The 24893-nt window shown below is 39.2% G+C and overlaps 2 protein-coding genes across 7 annotated transcripts in view; one reads left to right on the forward strand and one right to left on the reverse strand.

Annotated features, from left to right (window-relative positions):
- The first annotated feature begins 5134 nt into the window (after positions 1-5134).
- On the forward strand, positions 5135-20191 carry faxdc2 (fatty acid hydroxylase domain containing 2). Of its 2 annotated transcripts, XM_044223255.1 has the most exons (10): positions 5141-5254; positions 7870-7910; positions 8529-8720; positions 10056-10153; positions 11822-11925; positions 12907-13028; positions 15531-15736; positions 16382-16487; positions 16978-17144; positions 18262-20191. In XM_044223255.1, the coding sequence occupies exons 3-10, from the start codon at positions 8688-8690 to the stop codon at positions 18416-18418; spliced, it is 993 nt and encodes a 330-aa protein (XP_044079190.1). In that variant the 5' UTR covers positions 5141-5254; positions 7870-7910; positions 8529-8687; the 3' UTR covers positions 18419-20191. The 2 variants fall into 2 exon arrangements, with proteins under 2 accessions (XP_044079189.1, XP_044079190.1); XM_044223254.1 differs by lacking the exon at positions 8529-8720 and having other exon boundaries at positions 5135-5254.
- Positions 20192-20417: 226 nt separating this feature from the next.
- Positions 20418-24893, reverse strand: part of larp1 (La ribonucleoprotein 1, translational regulator) — a 57561-nt gene continuing 53085 nt past the window's right edge. For all 5 annotated transcript variants that reach the window (XM_044223245.1, XM_044223241.1, XM_044223244.1 and 2 more), the window contains one exon: positions 20418-24160. In XM_044223245.1, coding sequence (XP_044079180.1) covers positions 23942-24160 — 219 coding nt within the window. In that variant the 3' untranslated portion in view covers positions 20418-23941. The remainder of the gene's footprint in view (positions 24161-24893) is intronic.

Raw genomic sequence — 24893 nt, forward strand, 5'->3', positions numbered from 1 at the left:
GAGAAATGAAAGAGAAGTACATCTCTCTTTTTAAATGATACGAATAAAAATGAAAACACAATTGAACACAAATGTGAGTGAATTTCAGTACTGAAACTCCACACACACGCATCCAAATTACAGAATGGGCCATGATATATAATTAAATCCAAACACAGTCCAGGCTTTACAGCCCTCAGTGTCAGTGCAGGGAACCTCATGCGACAGATGTGTACCAAAAGCCCTTCAAAACACTGATGCAGTGGCAACAGCTTCACACCAGAGGTCAGACCTGAGCCGTGCATTAAAACACCGCCTTCTGCAGGACTAACCATCATTTGCAGCCTGTAGCTGTGGTACAGTCTACACAGGCTCGAGTCTGCGGGGAAACATGCAGTTATCCTATTTGATGAGATCAGATGACACAGCTGAAACTGAAATTTATGAATCTTGTTTCATGAAATGCAGAATAAAACAGAAATCAAACTAAAGATTCTTGAGCTGAAGTTTCATTTCAAGTATCAGAAAATGTGATGAGGTGATGAAGTTATGCAAAGTAGACGTTCTTCTGGTTGTACATTTCATAGATAAATGAAGGTTATACTAAATATACTATATAGTGACAATATTTGGCCTCCATTTGTGATATATGCTGACATTTTCTGAGTATATTTTTTCCCTCTGGCATGCTGAAAAAAATATTGCCATAAAAGTAAAGGCAAAAGCTTTGTTTTTAATATATACAGAACAAAGAATTTCATTGTACAACAAAATCCCTAGTTTGCTGTCTATATATTTATATATATATAAAAAAAACTTTGTCCTTCACCCCCCGCGGGTGGTCTCGTCCTTCGAGCTCGGGTCCTCTACCAGAGGCCTGGGAGCTTGAGGGTTCTGCGCAGTATCTTTGCTGTTCCTAGTACTGCGCTCTTCTGGACCGAGATGTCTGGTGTTCTTCCAGGGATCTGCTGTAGCCACTCCTCCAGTTTGGGGGTCACTGCCCCGAGTGCTCCGATGACCACGGGCACCACTGTTGCCTTCACCTTCCAGGCTTTCTCCAGCTCTTCTCTGAGCCCTTGGTACTTCTCTAGTTTCTCATGTTCCTTTCTCCTGATGTTGCCATCGCTTGGTATCGCCACATCAACCACAACGGCTTTCCTCTGTTGTTTGTCAACCACCACGATGTCAGGCTGGTTCGCCATTACCATTCTGTCAGTCTGGATCTGGAAGTCCCACAGGATCTTGGCTCGGTCATTCTCTACCACCTTTGGAGGTGTTTCCCACTTTGACCTCGGGGTTTCCAGTCCATACTCAGTGCAGATGTTCCTGTACACTATGCCAGCTACTTGGTTATGGCGCTCCATGTATGCTTTTCCTGCCAGCATCTTACACCCTGCAGTTATGTGCTGGATTGTCTCAGGGGCCTCTTTGCACAGCCTACACCTTGGGTCTTGTCTGGTGCGGTAGATCTGGGCCTCTATTGCTCTGGTGCTCAGGGCCTGCTCCTGTGCAGCCATGATGAGTGCCTCTGTGCTGTCCTTCAATCCAGCCCGCTCTAGCCATTGGTAGGACTTCTTGATATCAGCCACTTCAGTTATGTTCGGTGGTACATCCCGTGTAGGGGTTTGTCCTCCCATGATGGTCCTTCCTCCAGCACGTCTTCCTCTGTTCCCCATTGCCTGAGACATTCCCTGAGCACGTCATCTGTTGGGGCCTTATCTTGGATGTACTTGTGGATCTTGGATGTTTCATCCTGGATAGTGGCTCTCACACTCACTAGTCCACGGCCGCCTTCCTTACGGCTAGCGTACAGTCTCAGGGTGCTGGATTTGGGATGGAACCCTCCATGCATGGTGAGGAGCTTTCGCGTCTTAACGTCTGTGGTCTGTATCTCCTCCTTTGGCCACCTTATTATTCCTGCAGGGTATCTGATCACTGGCAGGGCGTAGCTGTTTATTGCCTGGGCTTTGTTCTTGCCATTGAGCTGACTTCTTAGGACTTGCCTTACTCGTTGAAGGTATTTGGCCGTTGCCGTCTTCCTTGTTGCCTCTTCGAGGTTGCCATTTGCCTGTGGTATTCCAAGGTACTTGTAACCATCCTCAATGTCTGCTATTGTTCCTTCTGGGAGTGAGACCCCTTCTGTGTGGACTACCTTCCCTCTCTTTGTCACCATTCGACTGCACTTCTCAAGCCCGAATGACATCCCAATGTCAGAGCTGTAGATCCTGGTGGTGTGGATCAGTGAGTCGATGTCCCGCTCGCTCTTAGCGTATAGCTTGATGTCATCCATGTAGAGGAGGTGACTGATGGTGGCCCCGTTCCTGAGTCGGTATCCATAGCCAGTCTTGTTGATTATTTGGCTGAGGGGTTCAGACCTATGCAGAACAGCAGTGGGGACAGAGCATCTCCTTGGTATATGCCACATTTGATGGATACTTGTGCAAGTGGCTTACCATTGGCCTCAAGGGTGGTTTTCCACAGCCTCATCGAGTTCGCAATGAAGTCCCTTAGAGTCCTGTTGATGTTGTACATCTCTAAGCATTCAGTGATCCATGTGTGCGGCATTGAGTCATATGCTTTCTTGTAATCAATCCAGGCAGTGCACAGGTTGGTGTGTCGGGCTCTGCAGTCTTGGGTGACTGTTCTGTCAACCAGGAGTTGGTGTTTGGCTCCTCTGGTTCCTCTGCCAATGCCCTTCTGTGCTTTGCTCATGTATTGATCCATGTGTCCACTTATCTTAGCCGCAATGATGCCTGACATGAGCTTCCATGTTGTGGAGAGACAGGTTATTGGCCGATAGTTGGATGGGACTGTACCCTTTGCGGGATCCTTCAGGATCAGGATTGTGCGCCCTTCGGTAAGCCATTCAGGGTGCGTCCCATCTCTTAGCAGCTGGTTCATTTGTGCTGCTAGGCGCTCGTGGAGTGCAGTGAGCTTATATATATATATATATATATATATATATATATATATATATATATATATATATATATATATATATATATAACAAACTGAATAAATAAGATTAATTATAGTCTAATAAAAGAAGGATATCATTAGAAAACTGCACAGTAAAGAAAAACTTCAAAATAAAACTCAGTTGGTCTCATTACATGATAAACCACAGTTATGCAGAATGGTCAACAGCAAATCTTATGACCTGAATTAAACTGAGTCATGTTTGGTTTGTGGTAAATTTCCTAACTTCTGCTCACACAGAATGAGTTATCAGAGTTAACATTTCTGGCGCCCCCTCCTGGGTGATCTGAGAAGTCTAGACCCTGATAACATGAAGTAAAAATTTGTTGTGACTGAACAAACTGTCACAGAGTTATGCCTAAATAAAACAGTGTCTGTATATTTTGTCACAGCAGACTATAGCGGCTACAGATACAAGAGGTACAACATTAATGTGATATTTAGCTAGTATGACATAACGCAACCAGTCTTTCATAATATAGAAGAAACTGTCCAAAGGTACCTTGATATGAATTGATCAAGCAGATTTAATTTCCTTTGTGCAGCATGTGTCATAAAATGTACCATGAATCTACTAATTATAGCAACAACTTAGAGTTTCAGACAATATAGAAAGACTTTAGTATATAAATTCTCAAACAAGTCTCTATGTGGATAAGAGAAGGTCCTGAGTAAAATAAGAAATATTGGGTTTCTATACACCAGAGTTCAAAGTCGTACTAATTTAAATGATTATGGTGGATTGACCCTCTGTACGATAATAATAAGTGATAGTGGAGCCACATGTTGCAGCAGCAGACAGACCTGGAGGTTATCTGTGTCAGGGAGTGTTAAGTGATAACTGAAGGAAATATCATTGATAAGGAGAAGGCAGGGGACAGTGCGTGCGTGCGTGCGTGCGTGCGTGCGTGTGTGTGTGTGTGTGTGCGTGCGTGTGCGTGTAGCCTGTAGTCATCAGTATTCTCATTGTGTAAAGCTGCAGTTATCGTGCAGTACAGTGTATTGTAAATACTGCTGAACAGCACATTGGAGTTATGTTTAAACATGTCGTGGAGGAAGAGCTGCTCTGGGGGCAGAAATAATCTCATTGGTTGAGTTAAACTTCAGTGGGCCAACTAACTTCATGTGTCTTTGAGAAGAAACACACTAAAGACATGAAAAAAGGGCAAGAGGAGGCTAAACATGTGAAACCTGTTGCTCATGTTTTCAGATAAAAGATGTTCTTTTGTTACTAGCCTTTTGGTAGTGGTTAATTAATCCCTTAAAACCCAGTTTTCCGCTTTAATTTCTCCTTAAGTAACTTTAAAGGATACGTCTGGGGATATTCTTCTTATTGTCAACAAATCCCATGGAAAGACCAAAACCAACGATGAATTGATTAGCATTGTATCCAAAGCCTGATATAGCATATTCCTCTGTACCATAGATCTCCATTGTTGTCCAAAACTATAAAAAACACATTGAGCCACACTGTTACACTTGGTGACATGCTCCTTCATTACCATGAACACACACATTTATTTTGAGTCTCACATACACCATCCTGCTGCTGTAAATACTCACCAAACCAAATGTGTATTAATCTGCGGAAAGTATTGAGAGACAGATTAACACATTGTTGGTTTTAGTCTTTTCATGGGATTTGTTTACAGTAAGAATAATATTCCCAGATTTATCCTTTAAGGTTGGAAAATGTATCTTTTTCCACACTGCCTGACATTATTAATTGATTGAAACCTAAATCAAAATAGCTGCAGATTAAGTTTCTGTCGGTCAACTAATCGATTAATTAATTAAATTGTTCCAGCTCTCTGTAAGATATTTTATTCATAAAAGTACGGTAATACGATTTTAATCTTTCACTGTAGGCCTGCAGTTGTTGTTTTTTTTAACAAATGGGTTTCTTTTCTGAGAGTAAACTTGATATAATATTATAAACCTACTAATAACTGCAATGGATTGTGTTCAACTGTATTCTGTTGTCATTTATTACTTAAATGTACTTTCCCCCTCAACATGCCATTTAATGGCAGCGCAGTGACCACCCTCAATGCTGAGTTTCAACCTTCACCTGGATACATGTGGACTGGAAGGGAAAAAACACATCCTCAACACAATCACAAGACGGTTCTTGCTACTTCCGGGAACGGCTTGAGTCAGCTGACCAAGAATCAGCCAATCAGAAGTCGTTCGCTGTTGTAAATACACGGTTGGTTTGAGTTCATGTATAAAGCCATTAGGAAAGTCAAAGAAGAGAAACAGTGGAGAGACATGACGGTGGAGACAAGAGTCAGCGGTAAGTCAGGGGTTTATTTGACCGCTAACACGTCGATGGAGTCGGTTTTTGTTTAAAGCTTGTTTACAGCTGGCTGCAGGACTGTAGTAACTGTTAACCGCTGTATTTTCTTTCAATAGAGTACCAATTCTCTATGTAAGTGTGGCATTAATTTGGCTGCATGAAATTATTGTTTTGACTAATTACTTTGACTATATGTAAAAAAAAAAGTCAATAAATGTAGTTAATCAAAAATACTTTAGTTAATTAAATGTCAAACATACTTGACTATGTCAAGTTATCAAAGCCAAAGCTCTGGTCTTAGTTTTCCTATTTAGTCTGATCAGCAACCAAAAATAAATGTATTATTATAAAAGCAGGGTATTTATTTCCACAGTCATATGAAAATAAATCACCATATACTCTGCATTTCTAAAGCTGTAGCTTGGTGATTGTCTAAAATAATCAATATAATTTATTTTAATCAGTTAATTAACTAACCAATGATGTTTAAGCACCAACTGTAAAGATGTTTCACTTAAAGATCCCCTCCAGATATGTTTTAAAACATTTAAGTTACATTTACTAGTTAAAAATTCTCCTAGTTCTCCTAAGATTTCTCATAGTTCACTGAACAGTCAATTCTCAGTCTATGTGAACCGGTTTCAAGTTTCCACATCAATGTTTTTTGTAAGTTGCATATTAAACCACAGTTGGCTTCAAAACTAGTTGTGATGTCACAAAATCATGGTCTTAATTCTTCAGCAGATGAATATGAAAACAACCTTCTGGTGTCACCTTCTGCACATACATCATTCTGCACAGTGAAGCTCTAACATCCAAATGACAATAAGCAAAACACCTTTTTGACTGGAGTGGGCTTTAATATAATTTGGGTGTTACACTTGTAGCCTTCCTCTAATAGATTTTTAGTCTTCTTTCCCTAAACTTTCTATTTCTTGCTGGACTACAAAAGAGAGAGAGAGAGAGAGTGGCTGTAGAACATGTTGTTACCCCCAAGAATTTGACTGAAAAAGTGCTCACTGTAAGAAGGATGGATTATAACAGGATTATGTATAATCCTCCAGCAGTGCTTTTTTTTTTTTTACCAGGCTACACAGCACTCAGATGATTATTGTACCATGGAAAGATAAAAGGCAGTCAGGGATGTTTATACTGTGTAATTAATTCACATTTTTGTGGTAAAATAGACTTAATCAGTGGAGGTTCAGTATATGAGGCCATGGAGTTTTATTAATGTACTGTATTAGATATGAATGTATTGTTAATGAAAAAATGGGCCTATTGAAGACATTTGAAGTGGACAGAGCCCCCTAAAGGTCAAGGCGAGAATTTTTTTAAGGACTACTTTTGCATTCCCTCGCATTATGTTTTGCGTTACCTCGCAATACTTTTCTTCTTCCATTCCTTCTGAGCCATATGTCTATTTGTAATGGAAAGTAGTGTGGAGACTCTCAAGTTAATGCATTTAGCATTGTTTATGGACATCTCACCTTATATGCTGTCCATTGCAAAGAAGTTTCAGCTAGAACATTATCAAACTTCTGGGTAGGAGCTGTATGTATAAGGAACATCAACTACTGCTCCACACTTACAGCAACAGGCCTTCTACCAAAACCTGTTTCAGCATTGACGGTTGCTTTAATTTGTTTATTGCAAAGAACAGAGGACCCTCTGCAAAAACGCAAAAAGCTTTCCAACTATGTACTGCATTCCTGATGTATCTCTGTAAGTGGCTCAATGTTGTCTGCTCTTTCTGTGACAGAAGCACAGACTCTGTTTGTTGCTTTTTTGACTCATATAAATACAGCACATTAGCTTTATGAGGTAAATTCAACTGCACATCTGTAATTCCACCTCTGGAGACATCTCCTTTTCCTCAGTGAAACTCCTCTGGGGTCCAGTACAGTACAGATACAGTAAGTGTTCACGAATGAAACCGACAGCATCCTGCAGATTACCGTACTGCTTTCTTCTGAAGAGACCTCTTGATCTAAGAATTCGTTTCAGTTTACTTTCACTAATTCCATAACCATGCATGCCTATTGAGCAGCAGTACTATATCAGCATACTTAACACCCAGTTCAATGAGCTGATATACTGTCGCGTTGTGCTGGGAGCAGCTGAGCAGAAATAGACATGGCTCTGAAGGAATGGAAGAAGAAAAGTATTGCGAGGTAACGCAAAACATATTGCGAGGGAATGTAAAAGTAGTCCTCAAAAATATTCTCGCCGTGACCTTTAGGGGGCTCCGTAGAAGTTTTCTTAAACTTTGGAAAAACAAAAACTTGATCTTCATCACAAAAGGAAAATAAAGGACCTGGTTTCTAAACACACTATTATGTTGCAGTCCAGCTGGGATTAGGCCATCTTTCTTTTAAAATAAACAGCAGAACATTTAATCTTTAATCTTCTGCTGTCAGTCATTTTGGGACAGTGCTGATATCATTTACTTCCAAAATCATCCATTTTAGTATCATTTTAGAGGATTTTTAATTTGTTTTGCTGAAATTCAATTATGTTACCCCCTTTAAATATATACTGTAGCTAAGAACCTGTTCTACCTTGAAAACCAAAATAAACTGTTTACAGTGTATTATTTATTGTGTTTACAGACATGAGGGGAGCTGCCACAGCAGGCAGCAGCAGCAGACAAGTAAGAACACAACACCTGCACAACAGATCACTCTGCTATTACCATGATTAAATAGTACAGAAAGGTGATCAAAAGCAGGCAGGTCAGCAGCAACACAATACGATGAGTAACAGCCAACACAGGCTCAACCTTTTTAGACCACCTATTATTGGGTGGAGGGTTTGTTTTTTGTTTTTTTGTTTAACTTAGAAAAATGGAAAAAGAATAATTTTTGTTCCATTCAGTTAACCTCTGTGGCATCTCATGACAAGGTAGGTACTTGTACTTTGTACAGTAAGTACAAAGTTAATGTTTTCAACAGTTTGGGTATTTTATTAGGAATCACATTTTAACCGTTCAGTTTTGTTCACTGATGATATGATTCAAGTTTCTTCCTGACCACCACTAGTTCATATAGTTTATATTATTATATTTGTTTATATTGAAGATACTTTCAGGTGTGTAAAACCCACAATGAAACCTACCACCTGATGCTTCAAGGAGGTACAAATCCTCCTATAAATTTGATCAATTAGTTTCAGTGCCTGAAGGATTTGCATTTAAAACACTTGTTCTATAAAGCAGATCTGACTTGACTTGTCTAATTAAGAGAGTTTCCACCTGACTGCTTTGTTTCAGCTCTTGGCTCCATGAGACCTTTCCTGTTTACCATGTTGTTCTTTGGGACAGGCTCAACCTGACAAGTTGCATTTTTTTCCCCCTGCGCAAATTTATGGAGCCCTGCAGGGAACAAAGAGAGGATGGCAAATAATGGATTATGCAAAATGATCATGAGAAATGTTAAGGAATGTTTTGATCAGCCACGATGAGGTAACTGTTCTTGTTATGAATTATGAAGTAGAATGAGAGAGTGCAGTATATTGGGAAATATTTTCAATGTGTTTGTGTGTCCTTTTGGGAGATTAGATTGTAGGTAATAAATGTAGTAAATAAAATGTCCTCATAAGGATAGATGTACAAGGATGCATCAGTGTATATGTATCTGTGAGATGTGATCGTATTATTGCGTGGATCTTGTTTGTGACTCAAAAAAAAAAAAGTACAGACAGCTAAGTACTGAGACCAGCACGATATTTGCGTAACATTGTTCCCACTGTTGCCATGGCTGAGCCAAGGGGCAGCCGGGGTAAAAGCTGGCATTTTAGAAGGTCTGGTGAATGTGACATCAATCCCTGGACTTAATTCCCGCTGAGTGAACTGATCCAGTTTTCTCTGTGTGGCTGGCTCAGATTTAGCTTTTACTAAATGCACTGTGCGTCGGTTGGACACATTTGCACATTATACATTTGGTGTTCAAGGTAAAGAAATACTTGTATGTAGATAATCTGCAGCAGGTGATTAATCTTAAATTCATATATTGTCAAAACTGCAAGCGACACAAAACCTGTAAAATCTGTTCAGGTCACACTAAATACATGCATTTTCTTTCTGACACATTCCATATAAAAAAGGAGTACATTGAAAACCTTAATCTGAGATTTACTGTCTTGTCAGCACTGCCCACACTCAAACTGTACCTTAAATCACAGATTGTGCCTTTTAATAGCTTTGATGCTTTGAATTGCTTTTGATATTGATATATACAGATAGACAGCACTACTTGCACATACCTATATTTGCACATTTATTATCGCTCTACTGTATTTAAACCTCATTTCTGTACACTTTGTGCCCTACATTTATATTTATCATTAAAGTGTATTATTTAGGTTATTATGGACCTAAACATGTGAAGTGACTCTTTTGATTGATTAGATTGTTTTGATAATGACGACTGAAAAACAATAAAGCCTAATGTCTTATTTTCACTGTTACTGTTTGTCTCCTGCTGCCTGATTTATTTTAGCTCTTAAATCTCACTTTCTCCATATGGTGTATTATCTCTATGCAGTCCCACGGTGCTAAATGCCTCTTCATGAAAACACAAGCTGTTCAAAGTGTTCTTTGTCCGTGTAGATTAGCATTTCACCTACAGTTGACCTAAGAAGCCGCAGCGCTGTCATCCTCTTGGAAAGACAGTCTTACTGTTGTTTTAGAGACATTCTACACCATAAGACGTTTCTGTGGGAAATGCTGATGTAGCTCAACATCATGAGATTGCACAGCATCATCAGAGTAACAGATTGTTGCTTTTTCTCGACATAGGAAGGCCCTGGAGGACTGTGGGACTCTGTGAAGAAAGCTGCGGTTGTCATTGGATCTGGAATCTTATTCTTGGCTGCATTCGGCAACTCACTGACATGGTAGGATTTCCTTACAAGTTACAGTATTACAATACAACAAACCTGAGGAGTTGGCAGTGTCACAGGTTATTACATAAATGAAGTAAAAAAGGCCAAGAATGGCAGGACAAGGGATTAAACAGAACAGAAGAGAACCAGATGAGAGGCATCGGGACAGTGAGTGTAGAGCAGGACTGGACTGTGAGTCAATATGTCTGATACCCAAGTGGATCAGGAAGCATTTGAGCATACTCGGTGTCATCTTTGATCACGTGGTACATCATAATCACCACAGGAGAAAATATTTTAATTAATTAATTATTTAATTAAATTAGTAGCCTCTGTAAAAGATTCATGCTATTAAATGAATTTTATTCTGGAATCTGATTCACAGATATTAAATTGCTTGGAAAATTGTTATCTGTTGTCTCACCCAGTTGGCCAAAGAATGTTTTATTGTTGGTGCAGGAGGTGAAAATAGTTTTCTCTCTCTCTATTATTTACCGGTCGGCCGCATTTTGGATCAGATCTAATTATCCTTGGGAATATTCGGATTGGGTGCTCGGGTCCCGTTCGGATCAGGTCTCTTTTTTCAAAATTTATTTATGCACGTCGGGTTTGGGTAGGTTTTCCACAGGTCAGTTTTGGGTCGAGTCAGACATTTTGGACCCGTGAGGACTTCTAGAGAGTAGGACTGGGCTCAATAACAACAATATTATGTTAACAATAACATAATAAGGTAACAAGACATTGCAGGAGAGGGCGTAACATGAAATTACAGGATATGCGTGTCTATCTCATTCTGGGCGTTTTGTTTGTTAGGATGTGGCCAGGTATTCGCATGGATGTTTAGTAGGGTTGCTAGGGTGTGTCAAGGTTCATGCTAGATGGTTGCTACAGTGTTTCTGGGCAGTTAGAAGGGCATTATTAGGTGGTTGCTAGGTGGCTCTGAGCTCTCGCAATCTTATTGGCAGTTGAGTGTAGCCTACTCAGACCTTTTTAAAGTAACAATACCACAGTGTACAAATACTCTGTTACAAGTAAAAGTCCTGCATTGGAAAAAGAAATGTACTTAAAGTATCAAAAGTAAAAGTACTCACTATGCAAAATGGCACTTTTCAAAGTGTTAAATTATGGAGCCTACAAGGTCCCGAAAGATGTTTTTATTTTTAATCTTATGTACACAAGATAATAATTTGTACACACAATTTATCAACAAGATACACGTGCAACAAGGTAAAAATAAACTTCAGGGGCTCTCCTGTTAGTTTTTTTGCGGGGGAATTTACAACTTTATCATCCTTATAAGTAGATGATGACCTCATGTAAATCCCAGCAGAGCTTCACATAAGTTGATCATATGTTTTATACGTAAAAACAAAGTAACTACAGCAGTTAAATATATGTAGTGCAGGGAAAAGTACAATATGTCCCTCTGAAATGTAGTGGAGTAGAAGTATAAAGTAGCACAAATTGGATATACTTAAATAAAGTAACTCAAAATTGTACTTAAGTACAATACTTGAATGTACTTAGTTACTTTCCACCACTGGTGCAACAGTGTATGTGGGTGGCAAAATGTTTGGGATGAGTTCTCCAGAGAACGGCGTACAGAAGAATAATAATCAGTTTTAACAATGTAAGAAAATTATCTTATGAACTTGACATTTGACTTGATTCCTCCTCCAGGCATCTTCAAAGATTCTGGGGAGCTTCGGGAGATTTCTGGCAGAACTTGTGGGCCAAGCTGTACTTGACATTTGAAGGTCACGATGCTGCGTTGTTCTTCTTCGGTAAGAAGTAACAACTGGTTAGTTTTGTTTCTTGTCCAAAAAAACTGTTCTGTAGAGGAATGCGTTGCAACCAGCAGACTATTGGTAATTCCTAACGGAGCAGACTTTTATCAGGACAAATCAAGCACAACGATCTGTTTGCTACATGATAACAGCTTGAGTGTCCTGCTTTGTATTAATATTTGCATTGTTGTTGAACACTTGGACATAGGTGGCTTCATGGATCTATAAAGCTGTCTAACCAAATATTTCCTGAGACACAAACAGGCCTTTGTTTTCAGAATAATGGGGCTGTACTTTATTTAGTACCAGCCACAGAGGAAATACCATGTTTGTGTAGCATTGAGAACAGTTGTTCAGTTCTGCATATCAAGTCATGACCTCTGGTGTCGACTTACTCACTTTTATGATGCAGCCATCATGGTGTTTTTGTGTCATGAACTGGCCGGCTGTTTGCACATTGGAAGGTATTCCTCAAGCAAACATTATCTATCTATGTAGGACGTTATGTGCTGCCAGTCCAATACAATATGCATTACAAGATAAGGAATATATTGTTTCCAGTGTAACAGTTTTTTTTTCAACATCTTTCCAAAGTGATTATGTATAATTGTATAAGGTAAATCTATAACACAGCACAGAGGTAGTCATACACAGTGCAATAAAAATCACTTTACAGGGTGCAGACCTGCTTGATATCTGTAATAATGTTAATTACCCCAGATTGGTCAAAAACCAAAAAACGTCTCTATCTTATTGTTGGCTCAAAAATAAAATGCTGAAGGCCAGGCTTTTCCTAAAAACATCAGCAAGGTTGTATGAAGCACAACTAATTACTAACTGTTTTTGGCTCCAGCTTCTGTCTATGGTTCATTTCAAGTTGTGGAAAAAGTCGTTTTCAGCCTTCACTGAAATATTCAGGCGCAGGTCAGGGGCTGTCATGGTGTCCCTCTCTGACTGTGGCCTGGTTTTTCTCAACAGGGACAATGTTGTTCCCCACTCTGGCGTTCTGGGTGTCGAATGGTCTGCTGCTGTTGGTGGACACCACTGGTAAACCCTCCTTCATCACTCGCTACCGCATCCAGATGGACAGGAATAACCCGGTATGTCCTGTATTAAATCTGTTACAGTATCTCCTCCAGTTTCACTTTGAGGGTTTTAAGTTTCAGTTATTTCTTTCTTATCCCCAAGTTAGTATCTGCAAATAATTTTATTAATACCACCACTACTACTACCAGTAGTGCCTCTACTACTTGGAATTAAATATTTGAACTCCTTCTACCATGAACATCATGTTCTGCCCCCTTTTAACCTCAGTGACTGCTATCATTAAACTGATCGTCAACAAATAGATGAAGGAATGAATAGAACTTGTCTCCTTTGACAACAAAACATGAAATTAGCTTTAGGGAATAAATAAATACATTCATAAATAAAATAGCATGGTACATTTAAAATAAATTAATGAATAAATCAAAATTTTGCCAAAATCCAATAAATGAATACATAAATATGTTAGATTTTTCTGTATTTATTGATTTACTTGTATTTTTACAATATATTATTTACAGTATATTTCTGCATTGATTTTAGTTCATATATTTATTTATTTGTCCATTTATATCTATTAATTTGTATATTTATTCATTTATTATTGTGTAGACAGTATTATTTATTTACAACGACTCATCAATCAGTCAAAGAAATCTTATTTTAATAAATCTAAATAATAATATTTTGTAGTGTGTGTATGTGAGTGAACACATCTAGACACAACGCATGCATGACCTCAGTGGTGCTGAACTGACGTGTCCACCTGTCCCTCTGACCAAAGTCGTCTCACTGTGTTTGATTAACAGATGTTGATGGACACTGGAGAGATAAAGATTGACATTACTGATAACCAGGGCGGAAAGGTTATTTTCAAAATGTAATCAGATTATTGATTACCTTTCAAAGATTATAACCAGGAACACAGTGCACAGCTTGTGTTCATCATGTTCAGGTGAAAGCAGTGTTGATGTAGCGTGTTAAGCCAGCTTTGTACAAATATTACAGTAGTGGTTTTATCAACTTTTTATGGGGTGACATGAATTTCTATTTTGTTCATAAAACTTTATATGCCCTATGATGAGCAGATCTGCTGATTCATCACGTTGCCTTTCTACGGTCGGTTACTCTGAGCCAAGATACCGAAGCTCTGTGACCGAGAATAACTGTCTGAACTTGAGACCTATTAGTCAAACAAAGCCAGGACGTGTTGTGTAGTAACAATACAACTAAGGCAACCCTGGCTGTTTAGCTTATCAAGCAATCTGTCTATGTATCTTAAATTCAGTTCAGTTGCATGTCAGAGCTCTTGGCCAATCTTCAGATGATTTTGAAATGAAAAATTTTAGCTCACAACACAAAATGAGGGGTAAAACCACTATGCATTAGTTGAGCCATTTTTATGGTATAAAACAAACCAAACACCAAGTGTGTCTCGCTGCCCTCATCATGTGTGTTTACCAAAGTACAAAAGACAACAACCTGAAAATAGGCCTTTTTCACAGATGGCATGTTGACATGTAGGAAAACACAGTAGGAAAAGCACAGGTGTATATAATAAAATGAATGATGGCTGAATTCCATTTAGCTGCTTCAGTTTCAGGGTCCTGCTGTTGTGCATGCTGGCTCACTGTCACACTGTCATGACTTACTGGGACGCTTGAATAGAACAGAGCCATCATTAATGCAAAACAATACTGTACTGTAACTGTGCAAAAGTTCATTTGTGTACACTTCAGACACATACATGTGCTCACACAAAAGCTTATGTCCATGTGTTTATAACCAGCGTCCAAAGTTTAATGGTAAAAAGTCAAGTATTTACACACAAACTGGAGATGCTTTTTATCTGATCCAGGAAGCTTCCATCTGCTTGTCTTCATTTTAGTGAAGGTGAAACTTTTTGAGTTCCAATATTGAGTCTTTTTCCGAGCATAAGAATAGAGAGTTATATATCTCCCATTAAAACCTACTGTCCGAACTCCATAAACAATCTTGAAATGCCTTGTAGATATCAGGTGTAGCCATCAATACTTGCACATAAGTCTTTTTGTTTAAATTACTTTTTAAATCGTAATAATCTTTTATAACACACTTTTCGTGAAACATAGACAACAATTCAAACTGTTACATGGAAATGCATAAATGTATCAAACAAGAAGAATGAAGTGTGAAAGAAGAATGAAGATAATAGAATACAGGTGGCAGAAAACGTAAAATAAAATGAAGATGAAGGAGATAATGTAAGAAATCACCTAAAACCCATAAAGAATAAGTTTTGAGGTGAGCCTTTAAAGTACATCTCAACACCCCATGTTAGCACTACTTACACTACGCACTCTGAACGCGCTTGGAGGTGTTTGTTTTAGAGGGATGCGCTTACAATTTTTTCTCTTTGAATGCACTTATTGTAAGACCCCAAAAGAAAAGCGTCTGCCAAATGAATGTAAGGTTATGTAACATGACTATATTTGTCATTAGTAAAAGAAATGCAGTCTGCATACTTTGAGATTTTATTCAATTTTGACCTCTCTGACTCCTCCCTCGTCCTCCAGGTGGATCCAGTTAAGCTTCGCCATGCGCTGAAGTCTGTCATCTTCAACCACGTGTTCATCTCTGGGCCCATGGTGGTGGTGGCTTACTACCTGATGACCTTGAGAGGGAACCCCTGTGGCCCTGAGCTGCCCACCTTCCACTGGGCCCTGACGGAGCTTGCTGTCTTTGCCATCTTGGAGGAATTTTTGTTTTACTATTCACACAGGTAGGGATCATTAACTGAACTATTTACACCGTTGACATGTCAGAATGTCTCCCCTGAAAAAGGCCTGTACAGTCAGTGGAGGAAATTTCAGAAAATTTCACTTCTTTTCTACCCAGTAGACAATAACACTTCTTACTCATTTGAGATTCAGTTGAACACTGAACTTTACAAGTTACTGCCACCTAGTGGTAAGAGTGAAGGGTCTAAAGAAAGCAAACATATTTTACTGTTTATTGCTAAATTATAAAACATTTTTTTCAGGGTCAGAAAAAAACACAAAAAGTAATAAATTATAAGTAATAACTTCTCACCTGGTAGCATCATCAGGTCAAAATTGGCTTATTACCAAACATCTGCAAAACTAATGACATTCCCATCAGCCTCAGCTGTACTTTGTGTTTAGTGCTAATTTAACATGCTAACACGCTAAACTAAGATAGTGAACATGATAAACATTATACCCGCTAAACATCAGCATGTTAGCATTAGCATGGCTAAATTATCATTTAGCTCAAAGCACCGCTAGGCTAAGTACAGCCTCACAGAGCCGCTAGCATTGCTGTAGACTTTTAGTCTTGTTGTTAAAAATGTATCAGTGGATAATTGAATGGTTTTTATTTTGATCTTCATCTTCTTTTCTCTCAGGCTGTTCCACCATCCCGGCCTCTACAAGCATTTCCACAAACAGCACCATGAGTGGACCGCTCCCATCGGAGTCGTCTCCATCTACGCTCATCCTCTGGAGCATGTGGTGAATGATCCACTTCCCCCCTTTTCATTTTAGATTCTATGTCTGTCTCAGTCACGTTCTTGACCTCTCTGGATTTGAGCATTGTAGATGTGGATCTTTCGCTGTCAATGTGAGAACACACTAAATGATTTAAAGAGAAATGATACCCCTGATTTGGATTATGGAGGATTCTGGAGATTCTACAGTTCTGTTAGATTCAAGTCTCTTCTCTCCTGATTGAGGCTTTGAGCCACAGACCAGCTGCAGCTGTCACAAATAAATCAAACGTGCTTCAATTTTACATCTGGAATCTGAACAAACCTGATCCTAACAACAAATCTGAACTCACTGTGCTCGTCTACAACTTGAGTCAGCTGTTGAAAGTGTGATGCTGAGTCTATTTCACCACTGGTTAGGAGTTCAAGTCCTGTGTTTTCCAGGTTTCACCCAACCAATTGGTTGGGTTTTCTGTGGCCATTTAAACCTGTTCATTCTTTCTTTTTGCCGATAGATCTCCAACATGTTGCCGGTGATAATCGGGCCTGTGATCCTGGGCTCCCACCTGACCACCACCACCCTGTGGTTATGCCTGGCTCTGGTCAGCACCACCATCTCTCACTGTGGATACCACCTCCCTTTCCTGCCCTCCCCCGAGTTCCATGATTTCCACCACCTCAGGTGAGGACACCTGTCCACTCTTCCAAGAGTACTTTTAATGGGATTTAATGGGTTTTCATTTTTTATGTATCTTTTGAACTTACTGTTTTTATTTTTTTAAATCCAGATGATGAATGTTAAAAACTTGATGAAAACGGGATAAAAAACGTGTAGTTGAACCATTTCTACTTTTTGTTATTTAAAGAGACTCTGATGCACAGTCTTGACTTTCTGTTACTGGACAATGTTCTGAGATGTACTTGTCTCAAAAGGACCTTCTTTACCATAAACTGTGGTGATCAGCATCTTCTTGCAACATGAAACGTATCAACTACTGAATGTGTAGGGACATAAAATCCTGATGAAATCAGATCAGTTTAAAGTAGTCTGCTTCTTTTAAGAAAATGAAAGGCTGGCAATATTCTATATATTTGTTAATGTCAACGAACCCCACAAAAATACCAAAACAGCAATTAGTCTCTCTCTCTCTCTCTCAATACTTTTTGACTTCCCTACCCTGTCTGTGGCACTCTGAAGATGCAAATCTTAAAAAGCGGGTCATGAATATATACTTTAATTTAAAAAAAAAAAAAAAGGCTAAATAATTTTCTTAAAACAGCTGGGCACTATAGTTTTTAGCAAATGTTACTCAAACAGGAGGAAGTAGTGCATTTGCTGGGACTGTTTTTAGCAGCGGATTAATACACATTGGCGCACTATTGAGTATTTACAGCAGCAGGATTGATTCGAAATAAACTACATGAAGGAACATTTCACCCAGTGCAACGTTGTGGCTCATTGATGTGTTTTTAATAGTTTTTAGAAAACAATGGAGCTCTCTTTAACACATATCAGGCTTTAGCTACAAAGACAATACTTGTTAGTGGGATCAATTGGTTTTGATATTTTGATGGGATTTGTTGACAGTAAGAAAAATATAGAATATCACTTTCCTTTTTAAGTGTATTAATTCAGTGAAATCTGTAACAAAAATGACTCAATTACTTCAAATTGGAAAATGACCATAAATACAATACCGATGCCATGTGATAGTTTAAAAAAAATCTTTTTCCTTGCGAGTTAGTTTCTTTTTTGTAAATAATTAACAGTTGTACTCACACGTCCTTCCTGGTTCCAGGTTCAACCAGTGTTTTGGGGTCTTCGGTGTGCTGGATCGGCTCCACGGTACTGACACCAAATTCAGGCAGACCAAGCAGTATGAACGCCACACCCTGCTTACCAGCCTCACCCCTCTGACCGAGAGCATCCCTGACACACCCAAGAAGGGCTACTGATGACCTGTGACCCACAACCTTTAACCTCAGGCCTCGCCAAGTGTGGGTTCCCACTCAAACTTAAATGACTTTTGATTAATTTAATCCAGAAAACCTGTTGATCAGTTTCAGACTTTGAAAATCTGCCCACCCTCTCCAGTTAACAACTTCACTTTTTTGTAGAAATGTTGCTGTTGCACTTTATCAGACATGCAGATTTCATGCAGTTTTTCAAGTTTGGCCTCCGTGTTCACTGTTGATGTGGAGCGCCTGCCACTGTGGTCACTTTTAACCTGTTTCCTCCCACATTTCCATCTTCCTGTGACCTGGGAAGGCTGTTATTGTAGCTCATTATTTGGTTTGTGGATGGTAACATAGCAGAACAGTCAGTAGTTCAGGGTTATTTTCTGGTAACGTCCTATAAAAGAGTAAATGTGGCCTTTGTTCCAAATAATCATGGAGAAGTTTATGGAAGCTGATATCCACCAGGAAAAGAAAAGAATAGATTGAAAGTTATGCATGATAAAAATAGGGTAAGTCAAAATTTTTGTTGAGAGTTGCAATGAGTATTTTCTTTTTTCTTAATCATGACTATCTATTTTGCTTTTCTGGTGGAAATGGGCTTCCATAGATGTTTCCATTGTTGTGTGTTTGTATTAGCTTCACTTATTTCTAGGATTTTAGAGGCAAATCAAATCTTAAAACAAGTCACAAGGACTAACAAGTAGCTTGTTTACCAGACAGATCCCTGCCAAGGTAGATTTAAGAATTTAATGGTTGATGAGTGAAAACAAATAATTTCACTTTGGCTAAGCATGATGAGACTTCACTGCACTCTGCCATAACCGGTTACCTTCAGTTAAATGTGGGGTATGCGATTCTGGAGAAATCCAGTACAATGACAAATACCATGATATAGAGCAAACGATGACACAGCAAGTAATGTGACTAACGTTAGCTAGGTTGTGGGTTAGTACACTGTCCCTACAGTTGCTGCTGCGAAGCTAACGGCCAGAGAGGACGAGACTGTTTCCCAGAGCCAGCAAACCAGCTCCAGACAGCAATACTCACAACTCTCCTGCTACTATAGCTAACATCACAACAACAGCATATCTTGGCAAACTAGAAAGTAAGCTGAATATCTGTGGGCAAGTCATTTAACGTTACCTGACACACAAATCATGGCTGGAATAATGTTGTGTGGCTCGGCCCAAGCCACTCTGTTTATTTTTATTATTTGATTAGAATCGCACACTCCACCTTTCATGTTTTTCTCAGCTTTCCAAACATGAGCGTCCAGCTGTCTCTCTACCCATAAAACCTTGTGGTTTAGGGTTGTTTGCTGGCACAAATTCAGATTACATTTTCAGATTTTTATTCGTATCGAAACACTGCAGTTCTTATTCTGTCCCTCCTCCCTGGTCAAACACAACTAACAGGAAACTCCAGTTACACTTGGTGTGAAGTTCCCCAGACTAGACAAAATGGGTGAGAGAAGTGATTTACAGTGTTCACAGCTTCCAACATTCCTGAATAATGAGCAAATTGTTTCAATATGCAAATCATTTCAGTATGAACAGGTTCTGGTTTCAATGTAAATGCAACTTGTGTTCACTTGCTGCTCAGACAGAAGATAACATTTGCACTTTTCCTTTCTGTGACATATCCTTCAATGTTAAATGTGTCTGTATAGCAGGAAGTTTCAGGAATGGTTGTATAAGAAATTAATGTTAAAAGATCTACTGTGATTGATACAATGACTGGACTGTTTAATATTAAAACGTTTTAAGAAGAGATGTGCATGATTTCATTTTTTCCCCCTCTATTTTTCTGTGGTGTCAGGCCACAAAACAAAAACCCCTACAAACAAAACCAAAAACTCATATCTATCCTGCTAACATACATAATGATATGAAGCTAAATAAACTAGAGATCCAACTTTGATAGTTTCAAACTTCTTTGCAAAGTTAATTCTTTCACTCTCTTACACACAATGAAAATAATCACTCAAAAGCCGGTGTTTGAGGTTTTTTTGTCCGTTTTGTGGTTTTTTTCTTTAATAAGGAAAAGCATAATTACTACAAATTACAAATAACACTAATAGCGAATCACATCAGCCTACAAAGCAGATATTATGAATATTAAATGTTATAATACAAGATCTCATTCAAGTATTTTACATTTTTCCATTTTATATTTTTTTGTTCCTTTTTTCCTCGTTTTCATCTTTTTTTCCTCATGACAAGCCTAGGATATTGTAATGTAATGAACTATTTTAATGGTTCATATACAGTTATATCTTATTCATATGGCTTTATGGAATTTTGTCCTTTTTTTTTCAGTCTCCAGACATCATAACCAGCCATATTACTCTGAGCGACATCACAAACCCCAGTTGGGCTCTTTCTCTTCTCGTATTCTGCTCCAATTCCCACGTCCATCACTCATCTCTCCAGTGTCCGGCCAGCTGGCCAAGTCGAGTAAAACTGATTAGCGGAGGGTGCGGCGCCCCCTATAGTTTGTCTGGACAGCTAGCAGCAGTTCTATGCTGATAGAGAAACAAAACACCTGAAACCCCCAAATGTCCGCTGACAGGTGATGGCAGGTGATGATCACATTAGAGGAAGGGATCATGTGACTGTCCCAGGAAGGCGGCCTCCTAGTAGCAGTTTGCCATATCTGCAGCCACACACACACACACACACATATACACACACACACCAGCTCACCCATTCAAAGGCTTCACTGGTTTTGGGAAATGCATGAGTTTTTCCTTGTCGGAATATTTTGTAGCTCTTATTATTCCGTCTTTAAACCTCCAGTAAACACTTTGATGCATCAACTGTAAGCCTCTGAAAGTGATCCAAATCTCCCTGAAGATAAACCAACAAAACAAAGAAAATAAAAAAAGAAAACAAGTACAGCTTTGCTTTACATTTTCATGTTTCCAACAGTTCTGGATTTAGAGGAAGAAACTGAAGAACAGAAACTGACAGGACAATGTGAAATCCACCTCCACTCTGCTGGAACATCAATCAACAGGCTGAACGATTATTACGGAAAGGACCAAGAAGAAGAAGAAAAAAAAAAAAAAAAAAAAAAACAGACACAAGCGTCCAGTACAGTTTCATCTAAAGATTGTGAGGCTTCTTCCAAACTCTTAAGCTCAAATGCATTTGAACTTTTTCATGTGACTGTGCTGTTTCACATTAAATAGCTCATCACTTGGAAGCAAAAACTTTGCAACAAACACTGTAGTAAGTTAACGGGAATTGGGCCATTTCACTAAGCATCTGGATATCCACACGTGTACTAAGATTTTTTTCCCCAGAATTTAATAACTTCCTGTTCAATTTGCATCGCAAAATCAAATAATTTCTGTTTTTAGACTTTGCCAGATTTGTAGAAAACCTGGAGGCTGAAGATTTAATAATTAGTTTGAGTCATGTTAACAGTTTGTAGTTGGAAACACTGCTCTGTCATCTTGGCAAAAATATCTTTACTAAAAGAAAAAAGCGCAAAGTCACTGATTTCAACGTGAAATACTATAAGCTTATCGGTTTAGTTTCTGCACTGAATACCTGTCGACGCCCTGATGTCAACTTTCCCTTTTGTGTTGTGAATTATGTTCCTGCTTCCACAGATGTTTTAACAGCCTAACACAAGCCCTACCTCCATCATAACAACAACAACAACAACAACAACAACAACAACACTAGAAACACTGCAAATTGAAATTAAAAAGCATTAGATTAATCATGAGACCATTTTAAAAAAATGTAAAGAGTACATAAGGCAAATATATAATCTGTTCTATAAACAAAAACATGTAGCAGGGAGCTGTAATCATTTCTCTTCATCTGTCAAATTCACATTTACATTAGTGGAGGAAAATCACTCTTCTACTTGATATCATCAGTACTCGAGTTGGATAAAGATTTAGATTATCCACACAGCTGACTGTAGGAAGCGTGACGACTGAACAGAACAGAGTGTGAATGGACAATCCAGTCTTGAATTTTTCTCCACAGCGAGGCAAGACATCGAGCTGTGTGTGTGTGTTTTGTGTTCAGCTTGCTCACGCTGCTACATCTGTACCTGTGTCAGTGTTCATGCCTGTAACTGATGTGTGTATCTGCTGTGTGAAACAGAAAAGAGGTGGTGAGCGCTCGAGGCCCATAAGCTTCCTGAACTCAGAGGCCAAATGTCTGAGCCTCGTCAGCGTCTCCACCCAGAGCACCTGCGACAGAGCACGACGGCCCTCCTCATAACCATCGCTTCTTCAAGTAATCCAGATTGATGATTCCAGTCCTGATCGTCACTATCGTCAACTGATGGATGGATGTCGAACGGATGGATGAACGGATGGATGCAGCTCGTCTGATGGGGAGGCGCAGGGGGAGAGGGAAAGTCAGGAAGCACCCAAAGGGAGATTATCAGGGACTCTCCCTTCCTAACTCTCCACCCCACCAAAGTGTTTTTTTGGGGTGGGGGGCAAACTTCCACCAGGTTGATGTGTTTCAGCACAAAAAGCCACAACTTGCAAACACAGGGAAGAATTACAGACTTGTAACAGACCGAGTGACACTTGGAAGACAGTTCAGAAAAAGTGACGGGGGGGGGGTTAGCAGACAGAGCACCACCTAGTGGCCTCTGCTGGAAGCTGTGACCAGATATATGGGTAATTTCAATGCTGTACAATCGACAATAAGGTGGCGGGCACAAGTTAGAAGCAGTAAAACCATTAAAATAAGGCAACTTTCAATGATCATGTCCACACTGAGGGATTGGTACAAGTCTTTTTTTTCCTCTACTTTTATCATTTGGTTCTTTAATATTTTCCCCTCAATGTCCAGCCATAAAGTAAATCAAATATTTTTTTATTTTAGCCCCTCAACTGTGAGCACTGGGGGCTCTGCGGATGGAAATGTCAGTCGCTCGGTTCAAACCACTTTGGTCCGGTTGGATGTCAGGAGCAGCACGGCCTCTAGCAGGCTTCTAGCATTGCTTTCAGATGCTCAGTGTTGTTCAAACTATTTCCAAGTCTCCAATCTCACCACATGCCAAAGAAATAATAATCATAAATCTGAGATCTGGGCGAGAAATCTAATATCTTTCAGCCAGCAGGACAGTGACGGTCAAAGAGGGGTCCCAGTGAAAGAGAGGGGGGGTCAACATGAAAATATAAAAAAAAATAAAAAAAAAAATAAAAATAACATTTCCAGGATGGTAAATCATCACTAAACCATCTACCGTGTGGACTGGCAATGATTTGTAAAAGATTTATAAAAAAAAAAAAAAAAAAAAAAAAATTCACTAATTCCTTGCCTCATTAAGACAAAACTTAAAACTAATTAATAAATCATGTTAAGTATTTGTCTTCCTTATTTCTCAATCAAAAGTTGTCGTAGGGAAACAAAAAAAATAATTCTCATGCTTGAATGAAGAGCTGGACGCCCCCCTCCCCCCTCCTGTGGCGTAGAGAGAACCAGCGATTTGCAGACTTGGTTGAGTTGATCCATGTTGGCCGGCGTGTTTGTGGAGTTACTTCAGTGTCTTGGCATCCGGTGCAGGGTCAGCGGTGGGGGCTTTCTGGCTGGTGAGTTTGGCATCATCCTTGGCTGCGAGGCCATGGGAGGTGAGGGCCGGGCTGGGGCCCGAGTTGGCCTGGTTGTGGGGCCGGCTGGAAGGCTGAGAGGGGTGCCGGCGGCGACCGTCCCCGCTGGACGAGTGTCTTCTGCGGCCTCCTTCCTCCATCGGTGGCTGGAACCAGAAATAACCAGGGCAGAGATTAGATGATGGGTCATTTTCAAAGTACAACAACTTTTAGAAAACAAAAAACACAATTCGTGCATTTACATGCACTTAAGTGTCTACGTTACTCAGAGAAACCAGGTTACGTAGGTAATCTGAGAACCATTTTATATACACTTTAATGACCTGGTTACCATAAATCTGTATACATGGAGCAGGTCAGTAATCAGATTTCTCCCCTACCCCCGACCTTATTTTGGAAGCATGGCTTACTTTTATTAACTGTACCAGTAACAGAAGATGCTTACTCTTTAAAAAAAAAAAAAAAAAATATATATATATATATATATATATATATATATATATATATATATATATATATATATATATATATATATATATATATATATAAATACAGGTATTAAAAGGGTTTATCAAAATGTTTTCGCCTGCAACCTGCTTTCACGACTCAAGAGGACCCAGTCAGGACATCAAGTGACCCAACGTGTTGATCCCAAGGCTGAGATCATCTGAGGTGTCATTTCTTGTCAATTTTGACATTTAATCTATCAGCATCAATCTTCTTTTCAAATGGGAGGTGTAACTTGTTATTTGAAAAGTGGAAATTAATTCTAGAACAAAACATTTAAGTGAATAAAAAACTACCACTGCTAAACTGCTGAAGTTAACAGATGACAATGAAGCAGTGGTGGGCCATTTCTTATCTTAATTATTAAACACA

Source organism: Siniperca chuatsi, linkage group LG14 (genome assembly GCF_020085105.1).
Source record: "Siniperca chuatsi isolate FFG_IHB_CAS linkage group LG14, ASM2008510v1, whole genome shotgun sequence".
NCBI lineage: Eukaryota > Metazoa > Chordata > Actinopteri > Centrarchiformes > Sinipercidae > Siniperca > Siniperca chuatsi.

Coding starts and splice junctions, on each gene's coding strand:
- faxdc2 (XM_044223254.1), top strand. CDS start 5,182: ATGTATAAAGCCATTAGGAAAGTCAAAGAAGAGAAACAGTGGAGAGAC. Junction 13,029..15,530: donor AGATGGACAGGAATAACCCG/GTATGTCCTGTA, acceptor CTCGTCCTCCAG/GTGGATCCAGTTAAGCTTCG. Junction 16,488..16,977: donor CTCATCCTCTGGAGCATGTG/GTGAATGATCCA, acceptor TTTTGCCGATAG/ATCTCCAACATGTTGCCGGT.